Raw genomic sequence first — 26,495 nt, 5'->3', positions numbered from 1 at the left:
GATATAGTCTATAAAGATGTGTTATTAAGAAATAAAGCTTTAATTAGTTCCTTGTCTATTTGACAGAATAAATTCCTGTATTTTATATAAAACTTTGATGCTGGAGCAGTTCTGATGCCTGTGTGCCTACAAAATGCTTTGGACATAAGGGTTAGCATAGGGACTGACCTGTGACTAAGCAGCCCTATACACAGAGGCCTTTGATACACTATGTTATAACACATTTACTGGTATTGAAAAGATCTGCAATTCAATCAACCACAGCTTTGGAGTCTTTTGGCATTGATGAGTCTTGACTGCCCAGCAGCCTGTCGGAGGTTTGTGATTTGTCCTCTCAGACCATTGCCATTGGGAACTATACCTGTGCTACCTGTGAGAATCTCTTCCTGTTTAGGGAATACTTCAACCTGGGTACCCATCATCTAACCATAATAATTTGGCTCCTAAACAAAAATCAGATGTTTAGGCTGCCCATTTCTGCTCATGTATTACCACCAGGCCAACGGTTATTATTTCCATGAATGTAACCTGCACATTATGAAATGTCATGCAAATTTTTTTTTAATTGGGTGGGGATCCTTAAGGGTTTTGTTCGTGAGTAGTTTATTAAAGCAATAAGCCACTCGAGACCATGCGTTACTGCTATGATTTTAGCACGGGGAAAGAAGTTTTAGGCACTCCGCTTCGCGTCGTGCCAAAAACGTCATCCCCGTGCTAAAATCATAGCAGTAACGCACGGTCTCGAGTGGCTTACTGCTTTTATAAAACGGCGGTCAACATAAAATACAATAAATACAACAATGTTTAATTCATAAATGTATTTATTGTGTATAAACTTACAATAAAGCATTCTTCCGCGACGCCAGGTAGTTCAATTAACAGTGTTGCTAGGCAACACTTTTTCTTTTCAGTGGCGTATTAATATGGAATGATGTGAGGTGGTCCTAGGTGTGCGTTTATCGGGGATTTTACAACGGCTTCGAACGCGGCTCAGCCAATCAGATTAGGACCGGAACTATCCGTCTTATAATGTTTGATATTACAGTTTAATAAAATAACCCAGGGCCTTAATTTACATATAGTTTTTTAAATCATTGATTCCTGATTCCAATTTAAATTGAACCAGGAATCTAATTATTTGATTCACTAGAATAATTTATATTTCTATGATCTGATTTAAAAAGTAAACAACTAATACACAGTCTATCATGCAAGCCTACTACCTTTGAGACCCAGTTTCAAGTCTTAGCTGTGCCAACAGCATAAGGCAGAAGTTAAAAATGCAGGAAGGGGGATTGAACATTAAAAAAACACAATACCCTCTTTATAATGCAATTATTAAAAACTAATTGCCCAAAACTTCATTTATAGTCCTGTATAGCCCACAGCTATTTGGTCACTGCTTCCCATCTACATTCAAGCCCAGGACTGTGCTTTAATGATAAACCATATGGTGAGCTAAAATTCTTCTACCAAGTGCACAAGTTCACATGCCTGCTGGGTGCCTTGGCATATAACGAATATATTATGGTCATTCTGTCTGGCTGAATTAAGGAAGCAGCTGCCTAAACACATGGATAAAATTAGTAAAACTCTGCAATGGAAAAATATGAACCACAGTTTGAAATAAACCTCTCCTCTTGTCTCCTACACTGTAGCTGTATTTTATTCTGGTTTCTTTCATGCTGAGATGTGAAAATGAAAACAATATTCTAAGGATACAGGACGAGGACACGCACGGTTGGGTCATCAGTGTAGATCATACACCGATCAGCCATAACATTAAAACCACCTCCTTGTCCATTTTATCAGCTCCACTTACCATATAGGAGCACTTTGTATTTCTACAATTACTGACTGTAGTCCATCTGTTTCTCTGCATGCTTTGTTAGCCCCCTTTCACCCTGTTCTTCAATGGTCAGGACCCTCACAGGACCACCACAGAGCAGGTATTAGTTGGGTGGTGGATCATTCTCAGCACTGCAGTGACACTGACATGGTGGTGGTGTGTTAGTGTGTGTTGTGCTGGTATGGCAGGATCAGACACAGCAGTGCTGCTGGAGTTTTTAAATACCGTGTCCACTCACTGTCCACTCTATTAGACACTCCCACCTAGTTGGTCCACCTTGTAGATGTAAATTCAGAGATGATCGCTTATCTGTTGCTGCTGTTTGAGTTGGTCATCTTCTAGACCGTCATCAGTGGCGCTGCTGGCCGGATATATTTTTGGTTGGTGGGCTATTCTCAGTCCAGCAGGGACAGTTAGGTGTTTAAAAACTCCAGCAGCACTGCTGTGTCTTATCCGTTCATACCAGTACACAACACATTAACACACAAGCACCTTGTCAGTGTCAATGCAGTGCTGAGAATCACCCACCACCCAAATAATACCCGCTCTGTGGTGGTCCTGGGAGAGTCCTGACCATTGAAGAACAGCATGAAAGGGGGCTAACAAAGCAAGCAGAGAAACAGATGGACTACAGTCAGTAATTGTAGAACTACAAAGTGCTCCTGTATAGTAAGTGGAGCTGATAAAATGGACAGTGAGTGTAGAAACACACCAGTGTATATATATATATGTCATCACAGCATGTCGGCTTCCGGCTGTGCCTGAATTCTGACCCCTAGGATCGGAGCTGCCCACCCCGATTATAGACAAAGGCGCAAAGCTTGGGGGTTCTAGGTCACAGAAACTTGTGGTTATCAGGGACGTTGGGTTGCTGTCGTTCTGCCTCTCTTGTCCGATCACTCAAGGTTTGATGACGTGGGGGAGGTGGGCGCTGACGTCCTGAAAAAGCCTTCTGACTGGGTTACCTGCTAGCTCTCCCTTTTAGTTATGCTGTAATAATTAGGGGTGTCTGAGTCTAATGCTACTCTGTGCAAAACAAAAATTTTACTCTTAATGATTTCACATTTAAACTACATTTTCTGTTGTTTTACCTAAGGTGGTTCAGACTAAAAACTGTTTACCCACCGGAGGTTGTAGACTGCAAGTTGAGACTGATGTGCCAACAATGCTGCTCCTGCTAGATGTGACGGACACCTGACATGTATGCACCAGAACTCACTACTGACTTTATCACAGACTGTACTAAATAATGAAGAACTCCAATTGTTTACATTATTATTATTATTTTTTGCTAGTTAAAACTTAGAGTTCAATTTAATTTTGTGTATGTATGATTTGTGTAAATCCAATTAATTCAAATTATCCTCCAGGCCACCCAAGGAGGATGGAAGTCCTTGCTGAGTCTGGTTCCTCTCAATGTTTCTTCCTGTATTTTTAGGGGAGTTTTTTTTCTGGCCACTGTCGCCCTCGGCTTGCTCAGCAGGGTTTTTTGGTCTGTTGGTCCTGGATTCTGTAAAGTTGCTTTGAGACAATGTCCACTGCACAATACAAATAAATTTGACTTGACGACATCGCCATAGTTAAAGACCCTCTATTCATTAAAAGTCCCATGGGGTTGTACACAATCATAACATTTTATATTACGCTTACTTACACTTGTAAACAGCCGACTCTCTGATTTCTGCCATCTTTCTTCTTCCGTTTCGAACGTCTTTGCAGCTTCAATCGAACTATGGGATAGATTATGGGACCGCAGTTTGCTCTGTGTGGATACTCACATGGCTGCCCTTGCAGTAGGTTATCCAAATACTGTTCACTTACTGTTTAACGAATACTACTCGCTCTCACGTACTGCTTTCGCGTACTGTTTAGTATGGAAGTATGCATTAGAGTTTGCATGTTCTCTCTGTGTCTGTGTGGGTTTCCTTCGGGAGCTTCGGTTTTGTTCCACAGTCCAAAGACATGCAGGCAGGTCAACTGGAGATACTAAAATTGCCCCAGGTATTAGTGTGTGTGTGTGTGTGTGTGTGTGTGTGTGTGTGTGTGTTTGCCCTGTGATGGACTGGCAACCTGTCTGCAGTGTTTCCTACCTTTTGCCGGCTGAATTGTACCCACTGCAATCTATCTATCTATCTGTCTGTCTGTCTGTCTGTCTGTCTGTCTATCTATCTATCTAACTGTCTTTCTTGTCTTGTCTGTCTGTCTATCTATCTAACTGTCTGTCTATCTATCTAACTGTCTGTCTATCTATCTGTCTGTCTATCTATCTGTCTGTCTGTCGTGTGGGTCCGATTCATTGGGTAAAAGCACAAAAGGCAGGAATCTTTGGACAGGTCGCCAGTCCATTACAGGTTGAAACGCTTGATTGGCTTTCTAACGAGTTCGTGTTTTACTTCACAACCGGGAAAAGTTGGGAGGTTTGTAATTATAAGCACATTTACAAAATATATCAGTTTAAGCTTTTAACTGGTACCTTCTTGTTATGGAAATTACATTCATTTGCACAATGACTAGGAAAGTAAAGGCACTAAGTAAATGGCAAAATACAGTTGTTAATCTGTTGTTGTTTTTTATCTGAACTTAAATATTATTTGTTTATTTCTATGCTACATTTCCAATATGTTTTGTGTATATTATATTGACTCGTGACTTGACTCGGACTCTAGCCTAAAGACTTGTGACTTGACTCAGACTCTAGCCTAAAGACTCGTGACTTGACTCGGACTCTAGCCTAAAGACTTGTGACTTGACTCAGACTCTAGCCTAAAGACTCGTGACTTGACTCGGACTCTAGCCTAAAGACTCGTGTCTTGACTCAGACTCTAATATAAAGACTCGTGACTCGACTCGGACTCTAGCCTAAAGACTCGTGACTCGACTCGGACTCTAGCCTAAAGACTCGTGACTCGACTCGGACTCTAGCCTAAAGACTCATGACTCGACTCGGACTCTAGCCTAAAGACTCGTGACTTGACTCGGACTCTAGCCTAAAGACTCGTGACTTGACTCGGACTCTAGCCTAAAGACTCGTGACTTGACTCGTATTTTGTGACTTGTGAACATCTCTGTATGAATGTAACCAAAGTGTGTAAACCATGCCGTTAAAATCCTAATAAATAAAAATAAGTACTGTATACAGTGCTGAGTAAATGTTATTACTGGCTCTTATTAAAACTAGGCTGCTCTTTCCCTCTGCGTACGCAGTTATATAACACCACGTTCGGCGGCGCTCTGCGGCTAATCTGTGTACCACATAAAAATGTGTTTTATTTGAGCTATTCTAGATAAGCCTTCATCACTCTATAGTGTGAAAGCAACCGAGCTAGTTCGTGGGGGAAAAAACACACCAGACACACAAATTCCCTTTATTCATGATTCATTTATTTGTTTATTTTCAACTGTACTAGTTTTTATTGCAATCTGGTTAATTCACATTTAAAAAGCAGACATCATCCAGTTGAACTGAAATCAATGATATTTATTTTTACAACATCCATAAGGCCCATGAACTGCAAAATTCCATCAAAACCATTATGTTTTTGTCGATTTATTTACTGTTTTTTGTCTTTTTACTGTAATTAGAAAAAAAGAAAATATATAACAATAATAGAAAGGAAAAAATAAAACAGATTACGACTGGCAAGCATTCACAACACGGCACAAGTACCTATTTACTGCGAGAAATAAAAAGGTACGGCAAATAAAAGGGGAAAATGAAACGCATTAAAGAAAGTAAACAAACAACACCTATGAAATTGCATATAATAAGCAACAGAGGACGGGTGTTTTCTAGAGACTAGAGAAAAGACGCAGGGTGTTTATTTTTTCCCATGTTTTCTTTTGTTCCAAATAAAAAGAGAAAAAAAAAATCAGAAAAAGGACACAATCGGGACGCGAGGATAATAAAAAATACTGCACGTAGAATACCTTTTTCTCTTCTTCATCTCCTTCCCCCCGCTCCTTTTCTTTTTTTAATAGCATATCCCATTAATATTCGTTCCCCACCGTTCGTAATAGCTGCGCCTGGTGGCAGAATCGTTAGAGTTTTACATGTGAGTAGCAAATGACACTTTGATTGGCTGTGATGTTGAAATGGGCGTCCCCCACCGGGCCTGGGTTGGGGTTCCGGGCTGAACCAGGAGTCCTGCGGGGCTCGGGCTCACTGCGCGTGCTGGCTCAGTGTGTGGTTCTGCACAGGAAGAGAAGAGAACCCATAAGGAGAGAAATAATAAGCTACGTGCCCACACCTTCACCCTCAATACACCCCCCCCCCCCCCCCACCACCACATCTCCACCACACCTCCCTTTCTCCATCCATCTTGCTCTCCAGCCACCCGCCAGGCTTGTCTGTCCTTCTCAGGGCCAGCACCCCCTTTTTTTTGATAAGGGAGTACCTGCTCTCTAGCCACATGTGTGCTTTTTCTTTTCTTTTCCTTTCTTTTCTTCGGCTTTTACATTATGCAAAGCTCGGTGCGCACACGGAGTAGCTTTAAATACACACCATTCTTATTCATCTCACTCAGAAATGCAGGAGAGCACAAATCATATTATATTTATTTTATATTTGTTCTGCGATGCCTTCCGTCCGTCTCGGGCTACGGCGGCGTTGTTTGTTCAGATCCGCGAGTCGTGCGTCTTGTTTCGTATTTATGAATATTTAAAAAGCATCATCTCAATACCTTATGAGACAAACACATTTTATGGGCCCTTGAGTGCAGCGTATAAATTTATAATCACGTATGAAACACCTCTGGTGGAGTATACACAACGGGAAGGAATAAAAGGGCTGTAAATAGTAATTGTGCTACAGCAGGCTATGATTAACACCGCTCATGTAAACAAAAGCTAGCCCAGGGTATCAGCCAATATCACTATTTTTTCACTAAGTGCTTCGTCCTGATCAGGGTCGTGGTGCGTCTGGCACCACCTAGAATAATGTGTAATACCTTGTAATGGATTAGTGGTCCATTTAGGGTGTGTTTTTGTTTAGCCAAAAGGTGTATCTGAGTGGGGTCGGACCCACTGTGACCTTAATTAAGATGTTACTTCCCGTCACTGTCTGTGAGGAGTTTGGCAGGTTCTCCACGTTTCCATGTATTTCTGTATATAATGTATATACAGTCTATATACTATATAGTACATTATGGTGGAGCAGCAGACAGTGAGCACTGATTATCATCAAATTTTATAAAAGGTAAATATATAACCATTGCATCCTGTCACTGTCTGTGAAGAGTTTGGCAGGTTCTCCATGTATTTCTTTATATAATGTATACAGTATATACAGTAAATACTATATAGTACAGTATGGTGGAGCAGTAGATAGTGATTGCAGCACATCTTTACATTTCGTAACATCTGGATATAAACCTTGCATCCAGTCACTGTCTGTGAAGAGTTTGGCAGGTTCTCCACGTTTCCATGTATTTCTGTATATACTATATAGTACAGTATGGTGGAGCAGTAGATAGTGATTGCAGCACATCTTTACATTTCGTAACATCTGGATATAAACCTTGCATCCAGTCACTGTCTGTGAAGAGTTTGGCAGGTTCTCTACATTTCCATGTATTTCTGTATATACTATATAGTACAGTATGGTGGAGCAGCAGTCAGTGATTGCAGCACATCCCTACATTTCATAACATCTGGATATAAACCTTGCATCCAGTCACTGTCTGTGAGAAGTTTGGCAGGTTCTCCACATTTCCATGTATTTCTATATATACAATATATACAGTATATACTATATAGTACAGTATGGTGGAGAAGTAGATAGTGACTGCAGCACATCTTTACATTTTATAACATCTGGATATAAACCTTGCATCCTGTTACTGTGTGTGAGGAGTTTGACAGGTTCTCCATATTTTCATGTATTTCTGTATATAATGTATATACACTGATCAGCCATAACATTAAAACCACCTCCTTGTTTCTTCACTTACCATATAGAAGCATTTTGTAGTTCTACAATTACTGACTGTAGTCCATCTGTTGCTCTACATACTGTTTGAACTTGCTTTTACCCTGTTCTTCAATTGTCAGGACCCCCACATAGTAGGTATTATTTAGGTGGTGGATCATTCTCAGCACTGCAGTTACAATGACATGGTGGTGGTGTGTTAGTGTGTGTTGTGCTGGTATGAGTGGATCAGACACAGCAGTGCTGCTGGAGTTTTTTTTATACCGTGTCCACTCACTGTGCACTCTGTTAGACACTCCTACCTAGTTGGTCCACCTTGTAGATGTAAAGTCAGAGACGATCGCTCATCTATTGCTGCTGTTTGAGTCGGTCATCTTCTAGACCTTCATCAGTGGTCACAAGACGCTGCCCATGGGGTGCTGTTGGCTGGATATTTTTGGTTGGTGGACTATTCTCAGTCCAGCAAGGACAGTGAGGTGTTTAAAAACTCCTGCAGCATTGCTGTGTCTTCTCCACTCATACCAGCACAACACACACTAACACACCACCACCATGTCAGTGTCACTGCAGTGCTGAGAATGACCCACCACCTAAATAATACCTGCTCTGTAGTGGTCCAGGGAGAGTCCTGACCATTGAAGAACAGCATGAAAGGAAGCTAACAAAGCATGCAGATGGACTACAGTCAGTAATTGTAGAACTACAAAGTGCTTCTGGTCGGGCATTTACATACAAGCAAGATTGGCTTTGTCCGTGGGGGATTGCCAAGGCCCCACCATGGTTGGGCATCTTTTCCTGGATGTGTTACTGCAGTGTGCTAGTGATTCCAGAGAAGCAGGATTTACAGCAACCCTGACCAGGATAAACATATAAATGAAATAAATGAAAGACATGATTTGATGGGTTTGGTGTGGATGAAGTGGTTAGCAAAGAGCCCTTAACTTAAACCTATTGAACACCAATGAACTGGATGAATTGAAAGTTGATTGTGAGACAGGCGTTCCTCAACATTGGTGCCAGTCTGCACAAATGCCCTTTTGAATGTATTGGCACAATCCAAAATGGGACCATTAAAGGGTTGAATTAAACTGAAAGACTCTTCTACAGTTTTGCTATGGTCACTGTAGTGATGCAAACAATTTGTTGAAGGTCTGGTCAGCTTTTAAATAAGAACTGCTAGCCAATGGTCTATATGGGTTGAAAAAGACCCAATCAAATAATATAATAGAGTTATTGATTACTATAAATGAATACAGTGAGATTTCGAATGCATTATTTGTAGTCTAAAAGGATAATCATTAATAATATTAGATTTGTAAAGCCTCGTTGGGCAGCGTGTTAGGCTAGATTTCCTCCAGCTGCTTTTACTATGTGCTTCTGTTGCATCATAAACCCAATCCGCAGGGAAGAGCGGACGATCACACCCTTTCTAAGCCGTGTTCGGAGATAAATCTCTCAGAAATATAAGCTGCGTTTTATTAGGGAATAAAAAACACCAAGAAAATAAACCATCCAAGATTAATCATGGTTTTCTGTTGATAAATACTGCCTCTTATCTGAGCGCACATTTATACGAGTCAGTTGGTTGGTGACTTTTTTCGTCCTGTGCCTTGTCATGTCTTGTGTCTCCTATGTTAAGCAGACAGCAGACGAGCAAGGGAGGAGGAAAGCTCTCCAGTAAGGAAGCGCATCTCTTTGGGAGCACCTGACCCCATTATGAGAGCAAAGCACTTTTTAGTGGCTTGTTTTTCTTCCTGTGATACCACCAGCTGACAGCAGAGGTCAGCCTTGTACACAAGTCTGTCAGCCATGCTTCAAAAAATGCACAAAATGCTAAGCCTGCTAAACACTTGAACAGTGACTTAACAGGGCCATTTATGCAAGCACATGTGCAGTCATGTCTTCAGGTGTGTGAACAGATGAATTACAGCCCTATTTAGGGTGTATACCTTGTCCATTGCCCCTTCACCAGGATGAAGCTCGTAGCCAATAATTACACAATAAAACACAATCTTGCTGCATAGAGTGAGAATAATTATCTACACCGATCAGCCATAACATTAAAACCACTCACTGTCCATTTTATCACCTCCACTTACCTACAAACATTCTACATATCTTTTTAGCCTGCTTTCACCCTGTTCTTCAATGGTCAGGACCCCAACAGGACCACCACAGAGCAGGTATTATTTGGGTGTTGGATCATTCTCGGCCCTGCAGTTACAATGACATGGTGGTGGTGTGTTAGTGTGTGTTGTGCTGGTATGAGTGGATCAGACACAGCAGTGCTGCTGGAGTTTTGAAATACCGTGTCCACTTACTGTACACTCCTACCTAGTTGGTCCACCTTGTAGATGTAAAGTCAGAGACGATCGCTCATCTATTGCTGCTGTTTGAGTTGGTCATCTTCTAGACCTTCATCAGTGGTCACAAGACGCTGCCCACGGGGCGCTGTTGGCTGGATATTTTTGGTTGGTGGACTATTCTCAGTCCAGCAGTGACAGTGAGGTGTTTAAAAACTCCAGCAGCATTGCTGTGTCTCATCCACTCATAGCAGCACAACACACACTAACACACCACCACCATGTCTGTGTCACTGCAGTGCTGAGAATGACCCACCACCCAAATAATACCTACTCTGTAGTGGTCCTGGGAGAGTCCTGACCATTGAAGAACAGCATGAAAAGGGGGTTAACAAAGCATGTGCAAACAGATGGACTACTGTCAGTAATTGTAGAACTACAAAGTGCTTCTATATGGTAAGTGGAGCTGATAAAATGGACAGTGAGTGTGGAAACGAGGTGGTTTAATGTTATGGCTGATCGGTGTAATTCAAAGGCATTATTCTATGCTTGTGTGAATCTTGTGACTAGCGAGTGTGTGTTTTCCCAAGGTGCAGTGGGTTGTATGGAGTTCTATTGATTTGCAGGAGGAGAGATTGAGAGGCAGTGCCGGTCCCCGGGGCCCGAGATCACACCGCGACTGCAGTGGCCTGATGGAAACTGCACAGTACAAATAAAAGGGTGGAAGGAGCCCGGCAAACACATACACACACAGTCGTTTCACCCCCTCGGATGCACCAGTGCATACATCCATAACACACCTACTCGAAAACCAAGCGGCCACCTGCATAGATAGACGTGCACCACCCACATCGTTCGTGTCGAACATCGTGTCCCTCCGTCTCCGAGGCTCGCGGCTGACGCAGAGGCGGGCGCTCTAACGCTTGTTTAAATTAGTTAATCAGTGTGTTGGAACACACACGTTTTCAGGCCGGTCGCAGTTTGCTCTCTTCATCCGAACGTGTCGTCGGGGGGCCGCGGTATCGATCGAGCAGCAGGCGATCGATCACTAGAATGGTGTGTGTCTCTGAATTTGATAATGACTCGCAGTATGACATCAGTGCAATGCAGCTGTAATTGATATATTCTCAGAGAGGAAGAGAGAGGGAGAGCCAGAGGTGGTTTAAATAGTCCTGAAAGAGCATTATAGTCGCCCCTCAATACTGTTTCATCCGATTATGCATCCATATGCAATACTACATGATTAAATGCATCGATACAGCATATGTCCAAAAGTATCTGGGCAGCTGGCTGTAGGCTTGTTAAACATCTCATTTTATTGTCATTATTGAGAGATTTAGCCAAAAGACACTGTAGTAAAGTAGTGAATGAATTTTATCTGACTAGCTGACTGACTCCCTGATGGAATAACTCCCTGACCAACTAACTGATCTTCATTCTCGAGTTATGTGTGTCATCCGTACACTAGGTGGCCATATTCACCTAAAACAATGCCCAGGAACACATCAATGACAACATTAGCGAAGAATTCCCACTCATTTCAATAATTTGACCTTTTGTGACAATGGTGGCCTAGTGGGTAAAGCTTTGGGCTATCAACTGGAAGATTGTCGGTTCAAATCCAGGCTCTGCTATGCAACCAATGTTGGGTCCTTGAGCAAGGCCGTTAACCCTGTCTGCTCCAAGGGCGCCGTACAATGGCTGACCCTGCGCTCTGACCCCAAGCTTCCAAAGACTGTCATTGTACTGTACACGTGTATATGTATATATGAAAAATAAAGGCATTCTTCTAGGTGCAATAATTATTCACAACAATGCACTATGATTGGTTTATACTTTTAACTTCAGGGCTTCCCAGCCATTTGTGGCCAGTGACCCAATTTTAAAGGCTTGTGAAGTTACATTTATTTGTTTGGGACCCCCTGTGTCCTATGATTTCATTTGCACATCAGACTGACCACAAGGCTGATCAATGCTGTCATCCTTCTATACTCACTGTCCATTGTATCAGCTCCACTTACCCTATAGGAGCACTTTGAATTCTACAATTGTACTGTAGTCCATCTGTTTCTCTGCATGCTTTGTTAGCCCCCTTTCATGCTGTTCTTCAATGGTCAGGACTCTCCCAGGACCAGTAAAGAGTAGATATTATTTAGGTGGTGGATCATTCTCAGCACTGCAGTGACAATGACATGGTGGTGGTGTGTTAGTGTGTGTTGTGCTGGTATGACTGGATCAGACACAGCAATGCTGACGGAGTTTTTAAACACCTCACTGTCACTACTGGACTGAGAATAGTCCACCAACCAAAAATTTACAGCCAACAGCACCCTGTGGGCAGCGTCCTGTGACCACTGATGAAGGTCTAGGAGATGACCGACTCAAACAGCAGCAATAGATGTGCGACCGTCTCTGACTTTACATCTACAAGGTGGACCAACTAGGTAGGAGTGTTTAATAGAGTGGACAGTGAGTGGACATGGTATTTAAAAACTCCAGCAGCGCTGCTGTGCCTGATCCACTCATACCAAAACAACACACACTAACACACCACCACCATGTCATTGTCACTGCAGTGCTGAGAATGATCCACCACCTTAATAATACCTGGTCTGTGGTGGTCCTGTGGGGGTCCTGACCATTGAAGAACAGGGTGAAAACAGGTTAAAAAGTATGTAGAGAAATAGATGGACTACAGTCAGTAATTGTAGAACTTCAAAGTGCTTCTATATGGTAAGTGGAGCTGATAAAATAGACAGTGAGTGAAGAAACAAGGAGGTGGTTTAAATGTTATGGCTGGTTGGAGGGGCAATCCATTAAAGAGCATCAAAACACTCACTCTCACACAAATGGCGTTTTTGACTGGCCATATCTATTAGCCAATCAAATTGGAAGAACATGGGAAACTTCTGAAACAGTAAACAAAAGCATGGATCAAACCCAGGTCCTTGGAGCAGCAGTAGTGGCTTGTCTCTGACTCACTGACTCGCTTACTTGCCCAATCACAGTTGGCGGGCTACAATGTTTTCCACAGTGTTTTAGGTAGCGTGAGCTGGTGTTTGTTCCATATTTTTCCCCTTTTGACTATTTTTTAACCACGCCACCCCATCCACATTCCTCCATCAGCACATGTGTGTTTCTCAACAGAGGAGGAGCCCCAGTCTACTAGTTTGTCAGGTTTTTAGCAGATAATCCTAAACTACAACCTGCTTTTGTCTCCCCAGTCCGGCACACACTGTCCTCCGACTGGCCGGTACTCTGCTCTAGCAGTAGGAGGATGAGTACCAGCTAGAACAGCCTGCCCTCTCTTCCCCACTCTGCTCATCTCCCATACCAGGGGGAGGTTGTGTACTGGGCAGAACAGCTCCTCAAAGCTCAGTCAATATCTCTGCTGTCATTGTTTTCCTAAACTGGTTATAAAAGAGAGGCTAAATCCTGCGGAGCTGCGCACTCCTGGGAAATATGGCCCAGTCCCATTACTAATGCAGAGACCGTCAGACTGCTGCGCCCGCTTTAAGGGGGAGGGAGAGAAAAAGGGAGCAAGAGAGATGGGGGGGGAAAGGAAAGATAAAGGAAAATCAAATCTACGTTTCCCAACACTACCCCTTTTCACATATGAGCATGCGGACTGGAGCTGCTGTCATGTCACTTTCAATCAGGGCTCGGTACGTGTGTGTATACTGCAGGGCCCCTGGTCCCTGGCTCTAGGGAGGCCTCGGGGAACAGTGTGGCATTGGGAGGACTGTAATGTTTTTTTGCTTGCTGTGTGGAAACAAAGAGGGAAAACAAGAGAAACCTCAGGATTTTTAGTGAGCACGTCAGTGGATTTAATTCAGGTATAAAAGTATTAGATCGCAACACATGTTGACACCTTATTTGGGCTATATGTTCAAAAGTATGTGGATGCCACTTCTAATTACTAAGATTCAGGGTGTAAGCCAGGTCCACAAGGTTTATATAGACATGGTTTGACCAGTTTGGTGTGGAGAAACTCCAACAGCCTGCACAAAGCCCTGATCTTAAACCCAGTGAACTCTTTTGAAATGAATCAGAATGTCCTTTGTATGTGTGTGTGTGTGTGTGTGTGTGTGTGTGAGTGGTTTTCCTGTACCCATTGTTTGGGCTCTGGATACTAAGGTTATTTTTGGTTATTTAACTGTAGTATCTGCTTTATCCCAATCAGGATCACAGTGGGTCTGGATCTTACCCGGAAACAGCGGGCAATAGGTACTGAAGCCAATCCATATAATTGGGCGTTGGGAGAAAACTGGAGAACCTGGATGTGGTAAACCCAGACGTACCCTGACCCATGGATCCTGGATTACCAGCTGTGCCACCATGCTGGCCATAATGCTATCTTATACAGCCCTATAATACAACCCCAGATCCCAAAAAATTGGGACAGTACAGAAGATTAAAATTAAAATTAAAATACAGTGTTTGTTTCATTCAGGCAGTATGAACCCAAGATATTTAATGTTTTGTCTGGTCAGCTTCATTTCTTGTGTTAATAAACATCCATTCCTGCATTTCAGACCTGCAACACATTCCAAAAACCCCTTTGTAGTGCTGTCATTTCTTCTCACAACACTTAAAATACATTTGGGCACTGAAGATACCAAGGAATGAAGTGTTTCAGGTGTTATTTTGTCCCAATTTTTCTGCAAACACAACTTAAGGTGTGCGACAGTACAAGGTAATCGTTGTTGTATTTTTGGTTTCATAATTCTTCACGCATTCTCTATTGGGGACAGGTCAGGACTGCAGGCAGGCCAGTCCAGTACACGTACCCTTTCCTACCACAGCCATGTCTTCGTAATATGTGCAGCATGTAGTTTTGCATTGTCTAGTTTAAATGTGTTTTCCATACTGTCCCAAGTTTTTCTGATTTGGGGTCCTTAAATACAGTCACTTTAAAACCAAGCAGTTTTGACTAAATGCTTCACCTGAATTATATATGGGGCGGCACGGTGGCTCGGTGGGTAGCGCTGTCGCCTCATAGCAAGTAGGTCCTGGGTTCGATCCCCAGGCGGGGTGGTCAGGGTCCTTTCTGTGCTTAGTTTGCATGTTCTCCCTGTGTCTGTGTGTGGTGTCCACCCACAGTCCAAAAACATGCAGTCAGGTTAATTGGAGACACTGAATTGCCCTATAGGTGAATGGGTGTGTGTGTGTATGTGTGTGTGTGTGTGTATGTGTGTCTGCCCTGCGATGGACTGGCACCCCATCCAGGGTGTTACTGTGTGCCTTGCGCCCATTGAAAAGCTGTGATAGCCCCCCCCCCCCGTGACCCTAATTGGATAAGTGGTTAAAAAAGTGAGTGAGAATTATATATGAGAACATTGATGCAGCAGGTAGTGTAGGTAACCCAAAGCTTAATAGGTTTAAGTTTCTAGGGTGATTCTAGGGTGTTGCCCTGCTATAAACTGGTACCAGACACATCTCTGGACTGGATCAGTGTTATGTACAATGCAAAATAAATGAATTGTTTAAGTAATGTTTTTTGTACCTATTATGTCCAATTTTGCAAAGATTTTATGTAAACTAAGGCAAAAATATATATTTTTGATATATTGTGATGTGACTTTAAAAATGCTCTAAAATATTACCAATAATTGCTATTGCACTCTTTTTTGGCTACCACCAATTGTCACATATATAAAATAAGACAATTGCATATTCCTTGATCCAATACTTTTCCTCTGTCCGTAGATTCTGAGACTGGTCAGAAACAAGTAGAGGAATCACTGGGGTTCGCAGGCGGGAGTGAGAGTCGGTAGGAGGGGGCAGTGCACGTAACTTTGCTCTTAGGACACAGACCTGTCCCGGTCTGCTCCGTTTTTAACACAAAATGAAAAATCACCTTTGCCGCTTGGTGCACTTTAGCGTGGCTTATTTTTAGAGCCGCCTGACAGTTTTCCAAGGGCCGGAGACTAACAGATGGGCTGTCTTAAAGCTTCATACGCTCTCAGCTTTCACCTCCCAGAGACAGGAAACTCACTTGGGAACGGGCTACAAATAAACGGCCCCCTGCCCTGCCCCTGGATTCCTTATCATACGCACGCATACACTTATAAACAAATACACATACACACCCGGACTAATGCACACAAAGTCAGCCTGCACCCAGCCAAAGCTCGGTCATTTCACCGTACGTGTTTTGCCTCTCTCTGCGGCGACGTCCTGTTTTCTGCATGCTAGCCCAAAGGGGGACTTCCTCCCGCCTCTGATGCTGCCACTTAGTAATGCCAGAATTGGGCACAGACTATATATGAGAGGCTTGTGCCCCTTTTCCAATGCATGGTACCCCTACAGTACAATCACAACTCTCTGTACCATACCTAATGTTCTATTGTCAGTTTAAAATGCAGAAGAGTACCCTTGATAGTCAGAAAAGTTCGCTAAAGGTACGGCTGTGACAGCATTCTCCCAAAGATGCTGTACTAGTAGCAGTAGCAAGGATGAAGCAGGATGATTTTTAGCACTCCTGGTATAGTTTGTACATAAATATAGTGCTTGTATCATCACTTGAGTGGAAACCAATCGGTGATCTGCACAGTTTCTTGCTGCACCCTTATACCCCACTTCAGTATGCTTGGTCCCTGGTTACCCATGCTAGCAGCCCTGGGTTCCCTGGGTCCTGGGAAGGTCGATTCCCATGTAGAGCAGTCTGGGTCCTTTCTTTGTGGAGTTTACATGTTGTCTCCATGTCTGCGTGGGTTTCCTCCGGGAGCTCCGGTTTCCTCCCACGGCCCAAAGACGTGCAAGTGAGGTGAATTGGAGATACAAAACTGACACATAGACAGTCATGGAGAATTTTTGTATCTTCAATTCACCTCACTTGCATGACTTTGGACTGTGGGAGGAAACCGGAGCTCCCGGAGGAAACCCACACAAACATGAGAAGAACATGCAAACTCCACACAGAAAGGACCCGGACTGATTCACCTGGGAATCGAACTCAGGAGCATCTTGCTCTGAGGCGACAGTGCTACCCACCGAGCCGTCGTGCCGGCCCCAGCATTTTTAGACAAGACAACATATGTAGGAGTATTAATGTAACACAAATGCACCAACCTACTGTTGTATGGCACTACTGCAGTGTAAACATGTGTGAAAATATCCATCTGAGGTCACCACAGATACATTACAGGTGGAGATTAGGTCGTTATTTTAACACAGGCACCAACCTACTGTGGCATGGCATCACCACAAAGCAGCCTCACGTCACCCAGCCATACACACTTCCTAACTTCCTAACAGTTGTACGCAGTTGTAGCCTACCGGTTAAGATACTGGACTAGTAATCAGAAAGTTGCTGGTTCAAACACCACCACTGCCAGGTTGCCACTGTTGGGCCCTTGAGCAAAGCCCTTAACCCTCAGTTGTGTAGACTGTATACTGTAAGTCGCTTTGGATAAATGCCGAAAATGTAACTGTAAAATGTAATGTAAATATCACACACCTGCATGTATAGCCACCAGTGCCTCTGTACCACACATCTCTACTGAGATCATTCCAGGCAATTAATCATCCAATTATTCTGAACAAATTAGGCAGCATTGGGATCTACCTTAAAAAAGTATTTCCTTAGGGCTAATACGGCTCTTCTAAATGTCAACACGAGCCGCACCAAATATCTGGAAATACAAGGCAACTCCCATCCTCGATTTCAAAACACATTTGCACGGGCTGCACACATTTCGATATTGGCTGAGCTCGGCGGGGCGTACCGCACTAGCAGATGAGCTCCAGCGTCCCAGACGGGCCGTGTTATGGGTGACGGAGCCGCGGTAGGCTAAGGCTAGGCTACGCAACGTTAAGCGTGTTCCGCCGCTCAGAGACACACAGGAGTACACACACTCGCTTTCCGTGTCACAGCCACAATGCACCCCTGCCTGTCTGCTGGGAATTGTCTGGTTTGGGTTTGACTGTAATACTCTCAGGGAGGGAGACTGGGGACGTTTTTTTGACTGTATACTTAAATACATGAAGTGGCCCAAATGGGAGCACAAAGAGTCGTATGTTACCCATCAACATGAGTCCAGAAGAATGTTTTAATAGTATAGAAAGCCTTTATTTCTCATATATACACTGATCAGCCATAACATTAAAACCACCTCCTTGTTTCTCCACTCACTGTCCATTTTATCAGCTCCACTTACCATATAGAAGCACTTTGTAGTTCTACAATTACTGAATGCTTTCACCCTGTTTTTCAATGATCAAGACCACCAAAGGACCACCACATAGCAGGTTTTATTTAGATGGTGGATCATTCTCAGCGCTTAGTGTGTGTTGTGCTGGTATGAGTGGATCAGACACAGCAGTGCTGCTGGATTTTTTAAATACCGTGTCCACTCACTGTCCACTCTGTTAGACACTCCTATCTAGTTGGTCTACCTTGTCAGAGACGGTCGCTCATCTATTGCTGCTGTTTGAGTTGGTCATCTTCTAGACCTTCACCAGTGGTCACAGGATGCTGCCCACGGGGCGCTGTTGGCTGGATATATTTTTGGTTGGTGGACTATTCTCAGTCCAGCAGTGACAGTGAGGTGTTTAAAAACTCCATCAGCGCTGCTGTGTCTGATCCACTCATACCAGCACAACACACACTAACACACCACCACCATGTCAGTGTCCCTGCAGAGCTGGGAATGATCCAACATCCAAATAATACCTGCTCTGTAGTGGTCCTGGGAGAAGCCTGACCATTAAAGAACAGCATGAAACAAAGCTAACAAAGCATGCAGAGAAACAGATGGACTACAGTCAGTAATTGTAGAACTGTGTGTGACCTTTGAGGTTAATCTTTAAAACATTTAGGTCCTCACGGTGTCAAGCCGAATTCTACCTAATTCATGACCTTTTCCTGTGTAATATGCGAATTGTGTGAAATTCAAACTTAACGTAGCATTCAAGTGCCTCACGTTTACTAGTTAACTTCACGATGAGGTGGTCCTAGTGTAACTGAGCTGAGTTTATAAAGTAAGAAATAAACTGTACATAGCCACACTATGAGGAGCATAATACTTTACCCGCTTGTTCTTTTGAGGAGCAGCACAGACTACACAGAGAGATGATCACATGTGTAGAGAAGCACATTTTTCCATTGATGATTGAATCCCCAAAGGGACAAAATGCTCTCAATATGTAAACATATACATCAAACATTGTCAGCACACTACACCACAGAAAAATCTGTTACACTAGCAATCCTACGGCAATTCAGTTAGCAATCGGATAGTGATGTTGAAGTCTGAAGCAGCTAAAAGCACGACTCAGGTAACTGAGTTTGGAACTCCCAACCGATTCTGTTGACGCAGAGGGGGTGTGTGAAAACACGGATGGGTATTTTCCTATTTGAGACCACCGAGTATTACGGTAGCCTCCATTTATACTATCATTCAATTTATGAGTGTTATTTAATGACTGCCGTAAAAGGTGGCACTTTTCTTAAAAAATCCGTAAAATCTGTGATTTATAGCAGTGGTCCCCAACCACCGGGCTGCGAACTGGTACCGGTCCGTGGGTCATTTATTACCAGGCCGCACAGAAAGAATAAATATTTAGAGATCGCTACATCAGCAATGAAAACACTACTTTTTACGGGTGTTATTGTCCCCAATCACCACTAGGTGGGAGCAGTGTCTCGTTGTAGCGAAAAAAGCTAATTTGTGAGTAGTATAGTTATTCTATTTTAAATCCTCCCACCCTCGATGGTCCGTGAAATAATATCTAATATAAAACCGGTCCGTGGTGCAAAAAAAGGTTGGGGACCGCTGATTTATAGGACACTGGAACTGAAGCTTTCAGTTCTAAATGGTTCATGTTAGTACTACAACAATTAACAATAAAAAAAAACACACTTAGATTTCAAATTACCAAACGTTTTAGAAGCCTGTGCAGTGGAACAAAAGCTCCGGAGGTGGAAAGTGGAGGCTAACGGGTGCTAACGTTAGCCATGAGTGAAACCCGCTGCTAATAAACAGACATGTAAGACGTACAGAGAAAAACGTAGCTGTCAGCGGCATGATTTTATAGAGCTTTCAGTCATACGGTAGCTGTTGAATAGAAACAAATGTGTAAGATCTCTCGCTGTGTGTCTGTGCGAGTGAGAGGAAATGTGTATGCTGTCAAATTCTATGTAAGAAAGCTTCCTGTGTGGATGCGTATGAGAAAGGTGTAAAAGAATACAAGTGTAAGACGCTTATTATTGTAAGTATTGCGTGAACGTGTGAGAGTGTGTGTGTATCTGAGCTAACACACACCTGTGCGCATTGTGAATTGTGATTGTGTGAAGAACTCCTGCTAGTGTGTGTGTGCTCTGTGTCAGATCATTAGAGGAGCATACCATCACGTAATACGCCGTGTTATTGGTGCTGGAGTGCTACACCTCGACGTGAGGCCTGAGCATAAAAACACAACCCAACACACCCAATAAAAATATACGTTAAAAAAGTGCAATATGGTCGACTGGGCACCCCCTAGTGGGCACAACTGACAGTGCCTGCAGCAAGGCAAGGCAAGTTTATTTGTATAGCACCTTTCATACACAGTGGCAATTCAAAGTGCTTTACATAAGGAACTATTAAAAGCATTAAAACATTGCTGAGATCTAGAACCTCAGAAAGGCTTTTTGCAAATATAGTTACAATTAAAAGAACATGAAATTAAAACCAGACGATAAAATGCTTTACATGTCAGAAAAAGTTGGGACAAATAAAATAAAAATTTCTTACGTTTACTTTGACTTTAATTTGATTGCAGACAGTTTGAACCTGAGATATTTCATGTTTTATCTGCTCAACTTCATTTCATTTGTTAATATACCTACGTTCCTGCTTTTCAGACCTGCAACACGTTCCAAAAAAGTGACAATTTAGGGCTTTTAATGAGGTGAAAAAACTGAATAATGATGTGATTCCAAACAGGTGATTCCAAACAGCAGCATCCAGGAAAGACTGAGTCTTTGATGAGTATAGATGGCAGAGGATCTCCAGTTTGTCAACAAATGCGTGAGAAAATGATTGAAATGTTTAAAAACAATGTACCTCAAAGAAAGATTGGAAGGGATTAGCATATTTCTCCCTCTACAGTGCATAATATCATCGAACGATTCAAGGAATCGAGAGGAATTTCAGTTTGTAAAGGCCAAGAGTGCAAGCTTAAGCTGAACACCCGTGATCTTCAATCCCTCAGACGGCACTGCATCAAGAACCTCAACTCAACAATAGCTGATATAACCACATGGGTGAAGGATTTCCTTTGTCAAGCACTACAATACAGAGTTACATGCACAAATGCCACTTAAAACTTTACTGTGCAAAAAAGAAGCCTTATATTAACCATGTCCAGAAGTGGCGTCGACTTCTCTGGGCTCGGAGGCATCCAGGATGGACCATCACATCAGAAATGTTACTGATTATTCATTAAAATTCAGAAGCCGTCTATTAAATAGTCCTCATGATGACAGACTACAGGCAAAATTCTGTCAGGACCTCATGTAATAAATAAATTTTTGTTTAATGTACAAAAATTGTGTCTTCTTTTAGGGTTCAGTGTGATCCAGCTTACAAAAAAGGGGTAAAACCGCTGGAAATATCCCACAAAGACAGAAATCCAGCCAGTATGTGGGTGTTTGTGAATGTTTGTGTGCATTTGCTCGATGTTTAGGGACAGAGCCTGCACTCGTATGTCACTGTCAAAAGCTGTGACAGGTACTGTCCCAATCTGGCAACCTGCAAGCGAGACAACAACGCGGCACGCAGGGCAATGCTGTAGCACTGCCGAAGAGGCCTGCTCAACTGTCATGTCTAACTGGGACACAGACAACACACACACACACACTCCTCCCTCTGTCATATGTCGACTGTCCCTCTGTCACCAGACGATTCCAGGTACAAAAATCGAAACAAAAAAATGAGTGGCAGATCCGAGAACGATGTTTTCGACGTTTGCGGCGTCTCTTCTCTCCCCGTCTCTTCCCCCTCCCTCTTTCTTTCTCTCACCGGTCCTCAAATTATTCAATTTAGAGCAGACGCCACATCTTCCCGTGTGCCAAGCTGCTGAAGTTCATCTCCCTCTCTCGCTTCATCTCGGCCCTCTCTTCTCCGCTCCCTTATAGACCACGGCCTCAAGCAGGGGCGTTTTCGCGAACGGATCGGAGGGGACGTCTGGCGAGGCGCGGGGAATTTACCGACCGGCGCGTACCTTCATCGTGATTCATTACCCGAACGCAAACACATGCAGATCCATGTGCGCAGACACACGTCGAGCCCGAACCGCGTCCCATGTCGTACTAAAACGAATCTGAACGACTTGATTTTCTCTAAAGATTCGGGTTGCTTCACGGCGAGCGCTTCTGATTTGAATTCACCAGGCCGCAAACTCATCCGAGGCTTCACCTCAGCGAGGGTAGAGAAACAAAACAACAACAAAACAAGTAAACAACTTAAACACGTCCCCTCCTGCTCCGAGTATTCCGGATACGGGAATGACTTGTAAACTTCTCACAAACTTCCCCTTGTCACTATGTCCATCCCGCTCTGCCAGCTGTGGCACCGTGCCAAGCATATTTACACCTACTGAACACTCCGAAGTTTCAATATTTTCCCCAATTTTCCTTCCAACCTACTCATATCCAGTTACCCGATTTCTTCCCCTCTACTGTTGCTGACTTCCACTCATGACCTATGAAAGCGGCTTTATATAGGGCTCAGTATCGCATACAGAGAGTCACGCACTGATCCCCCCTATTCCCCGTCTTTGTGCATGCGCCATGGATCAGCCAGCAGAGGTCGTAATTGCATCAGATATAAGGAATTCTTTCCAGTATTCAACCCATCAGACGAGCCAATCGTTGTCCGTGTAGGCGCCCAGCCTGCCGGTAGCAGATCTGAGATACGAACTCAAGATTAGCTGTGGTAATCAGCTATGAAGTTTCAGGTCTGACCAATCAAGTTACTTTTAAAAGGGGCATTTCATTAAATAATCTATAAAGTCAAATTTCTAGGCATTTATTTACTTTACCAACCACTTCATACTAGTCAGGGATGACGTGTCACTCCCTCCCCCTTCACTCCCTCCCTCACTTACTCAATTTGTAGGACTTTGTGTCACCCTTTTAAACACCCCTATGCCACAAGCCTCGTGTCCCACAGCAGTGCAGTGAGAAAGTCAACAGCGGTTTTACCAAATATTAACTTCAAGCTGGCCAGTTTACTATGTTAGCTGGAACAAGCCCAGAATAGTAAAATGGGCTTAGTAAAACTTGTGTGGGCGATGTGTATTATAAAATAATATTGACTTTACAGAAAACATGAATTAACAAGCTTTCAAATGGGTTAAAATGTCTGATGTTCAAATTCAAATTCAAGGACCAGTTAAGGTACTAGGCTAGTAATCAGAAGGTTGTCGGTTCAAGCCTGCCACCAACAAGGTGCCATTGTTGGCAAGGTCCTTAACCCTCAATTGCTTGAATTGTATTCGGTCATAATTGTAAGTCGCTTTGGATGAAAGCGTCTGCATAGAGGTTAAGGTACTGGACTAGTATTGAGAAGGTTGCCAGTTCAAGCCCCACCATCGCCAATTTGCCACTGTTGGGTCCCTGAGCAAAGCTCTTAATTCTGAATTGTATTCTGTCATTGCCACTTTGGCTCTTATGTCCCCTGTCCTGGTAAATAAATATAATATTTTATTAATGTGTGGTTGTGCCACATGCTTTTCTGACTAAAATTTGTAATATGTAAACGTATTTACAAGTAAAAAATACATAGGAAAATACACATTATACTAATTTACATGATTTATTAAGTAATTGAGGGTAAATTTCATTTTAAAACAAAGCTTCAGTTATAGGGTCCCTTCCTTGTTGTATCAGTGTGCATTTCTGTGGTTCGTTTCATCACAGTAAAGTGTGTGTTAGTGTATTTTGCAGTATACAGTCTTGAGATGTTTTACACAATCACAAGCTGAAGTGTGTGTGTGTGTGTGTGTGTTTCTCTGTGTGTAGTGTATTAGTAAGTGTGTGCTTTTTTCAGTCCAGTCCTTGCAATGTTAAACCAGAACTCTAGTCTCTAGGCTGCACCTCAAGTAACCAGCCAATCAACAGTGAAGGGGGGATTGGGGAGTCTGTAAGTTTGTGTGTAAGACTGTGTGTGTGTGTGCTGGGGTTAGGGGTCTGAAGAGAGTCCCCCAGGTCCCTGTTCTAATAAAACACTGTGCCATTCCACAAGCTAGGGCAGCTGGGACATGGGCAGACAGCCACACACTTGTGCACACACACACACACAAAGTGAAACTGTAAGTCAAACCAACAATATCTATAACAATCATGAACCTCATAAACTTGCAATATTTAAGAGACACTATATCCTGATATTTAACCGAGCATGTTGCACATGTTACAAGAGATGATAATGCAACCAGCTGTTTGCAACTGGTTGCAAATATAATTAAAGAAATGATGTGTAATGCTGTTGCATGTTCTCCCCGTGTCTGCGTGGGTTTCCTCCGGGAGCTCCGGTTTCCTCCCACAGTCCAAAAACATGCAGTCAGGTTAATTGGAGACACTGAATTGCCCTATGGGTGAATGTGTGTGTGTGTATATGTGTGTGTGCCATGCGATGGACTGGCGCCCCGTCCAGGGTGTTACTGTGTGCCTTGCGCCCATTGAAAAGCTGATATAGGCTCCAGCACCCCCCCACGACCCTAATTGGATAAGCGGTTAAGAGAGTGAGTGAGTGTAATGCTCACTGTTGAAGTACATTTAACATTGTGGCACTTAGCAGAAGCTTTTATCTAAAGCTACTTACAGTTATGACTGAATACAATTCAAGCAATTAAAGGTTAAGGGCCTTGCTCAAGAGCCCAAAAGCAGCAGTAGTGGTGCATGAACTGGCAACCCTCTGATTATTACCTTAACCATTAATTAGGGTTAGAAGCTATAATAAAATGTTTATTGGCTGCAACAGGTGGGTGTTTGGTGAGTTTCCTCCATTACAAAGACATGCAGTCAGGTTAACTGAAGATACTAGATTGCCCCTAGGTATGAGTGTGTGTGCCCTGTGATGGACTGGCAACCTGTCTACCTTTCGCTTGGTGAACTATACCCACCGCAATTTAAATAATTATTAAATAATGATTGCTTTTAGCCCTGTCCAATATTATTGGTCCTCGCTAAATATTACTCAAACCTCATTAATGACTCTATTATCAATTCTGAGGGTGCGTTAAGAGCTCATAGAGGGCATGTGAGAACCCTTGTTAGCAACAAAATTTTAAAAAATGGCGCTCAGGTAACACAGTGGTAAAACACGCTAGCTGACATCCGGCAGACTGGGCACCTACTCGAGCTACGATTGGCTGTTGTTCTAAGAGGATGCCGGACGGGACCTCATAACTGATGCAATTATGACCTCTGCTGGCTGATTGATGGCGCCTGCACAGAGACGAGGGATAATGCGTTGATCAGGGTGTGACTCTCCATACACAAAGCTGATCCGCATATGAACGCGCCTCGTGCAGGTGAAAAGATGCAGTCGGCTACTGCACACGTGTTGGAGGGGGCGTGTGTCAGTCTCGGCTCTCCTCAACCAGGGTGGAGATCAACATCAGTAGAGAGGAAGCATAATGCAATCGGGTAATTGGATATGACTAGATTGGGAGGAAAATTTGGACACCCCAAACTGTAAGAAATGGAGTGCTAAATGTACTCAAGTACCTTTTTTGTGTTGCTAACGTTGTACCCTCAAAGGTCCATAATTTGTAGCTTAGTTTAGATGCTTTACACAAGCGCACCACCACAGCGAGAAAGAAACCTCTTCTGTACACTGCGTATGGCATTTCTAAATTCATCGGTGACTTCCTACACACACACACCGACATCACAACACGTTCACCGCGAGGACTCTCAAATATTTAACACTTTCAGGACGCCAGGGGGAACGCAGAGGCACGGACAAACAACCGCAAAACCCAAAGACCGTTCTCTTCGCTCATCCACTCAAACACTCATACAGTCCGCTGACTGTGGTTAAATATTCAGCAGCGCTAAAGGAAACAGTGTACACGTACACACACGCGCCAGGGTGCAAGTCGTGGGGAGACTGCGCCGCGCCCCGAAGGGCCGTGTCGGACGCAGTGACAGTGGCGACCACGGAGGGGCCAGCATCGTGGGCAGGATGGGTGTGTAAGGGGATAGCAAGGGAAACAAAACAACAGCTGAAGGAAAACACACACACACACACTGAAACACACACAGTGTGAAGAAAGTCTCTGAAGTTTCCAGAAAAAAAAGCCGGGGTCTGGTAGAGGGGGTCTTGCTGCGCCGATCAGGGCGAAGCATCACTTATTTACCAGCTTACGTCTGCACTATTTATGGGGCGCGAGGGAGAGGCACAGAGAGAGAAGGAGTGAG

The 26,495-nt window shown here is 43.4% G+C and overlaps 1 protein-coding gene across 3 annotated transcripts in view; it reads right to left on the bottom strand.

Annotated features, from left to right (window-relative positions):
- Positions 1 to 5,218: 5,218 nt before the first annotated feature.
- The window catches only part of znf423 (zinc finger protein 423), a 245,230-nt gene continuing 223,953 nt past the window's right edge, over positions 5,219 to 26,495 (bottom strand). For all 3 annotated transcript variants that reach the window (XM_063004163.1, XM_063004165.1, XM_063004164.1), the window contains one exon: positions 5,219 to 6,038. In XM_063004163.1, coding sequence (XP_062860233.1) covers positions 6,009 to 6,038 — 30 coding nt within the window. In that variant the 3' untranslated portion in view covers positions 5,219 to 6,008. The remainder of the gene's footprint in view (positions 6,039 to 26,495) is intronic.

This window comes from Trichomycterus rosablanca, chromosome 11 (genome assembly GCF_030014385.1).
Source record: "Trichomycterus rosablanca isolate fTriRos1 chromosome 11, fTriRos1.hap1, whole genome shotgun sequence".
Lineage (NCBI taxonomy): Eukaryota > Metazoa > Chordata > Actinopteri > Siluriformes > Trichomycteridae > Trichomycterus > Trichomycterus rosablanca.
This window is presented reverse-complemented; position numbering and strand designations above follow the sequence as displayed.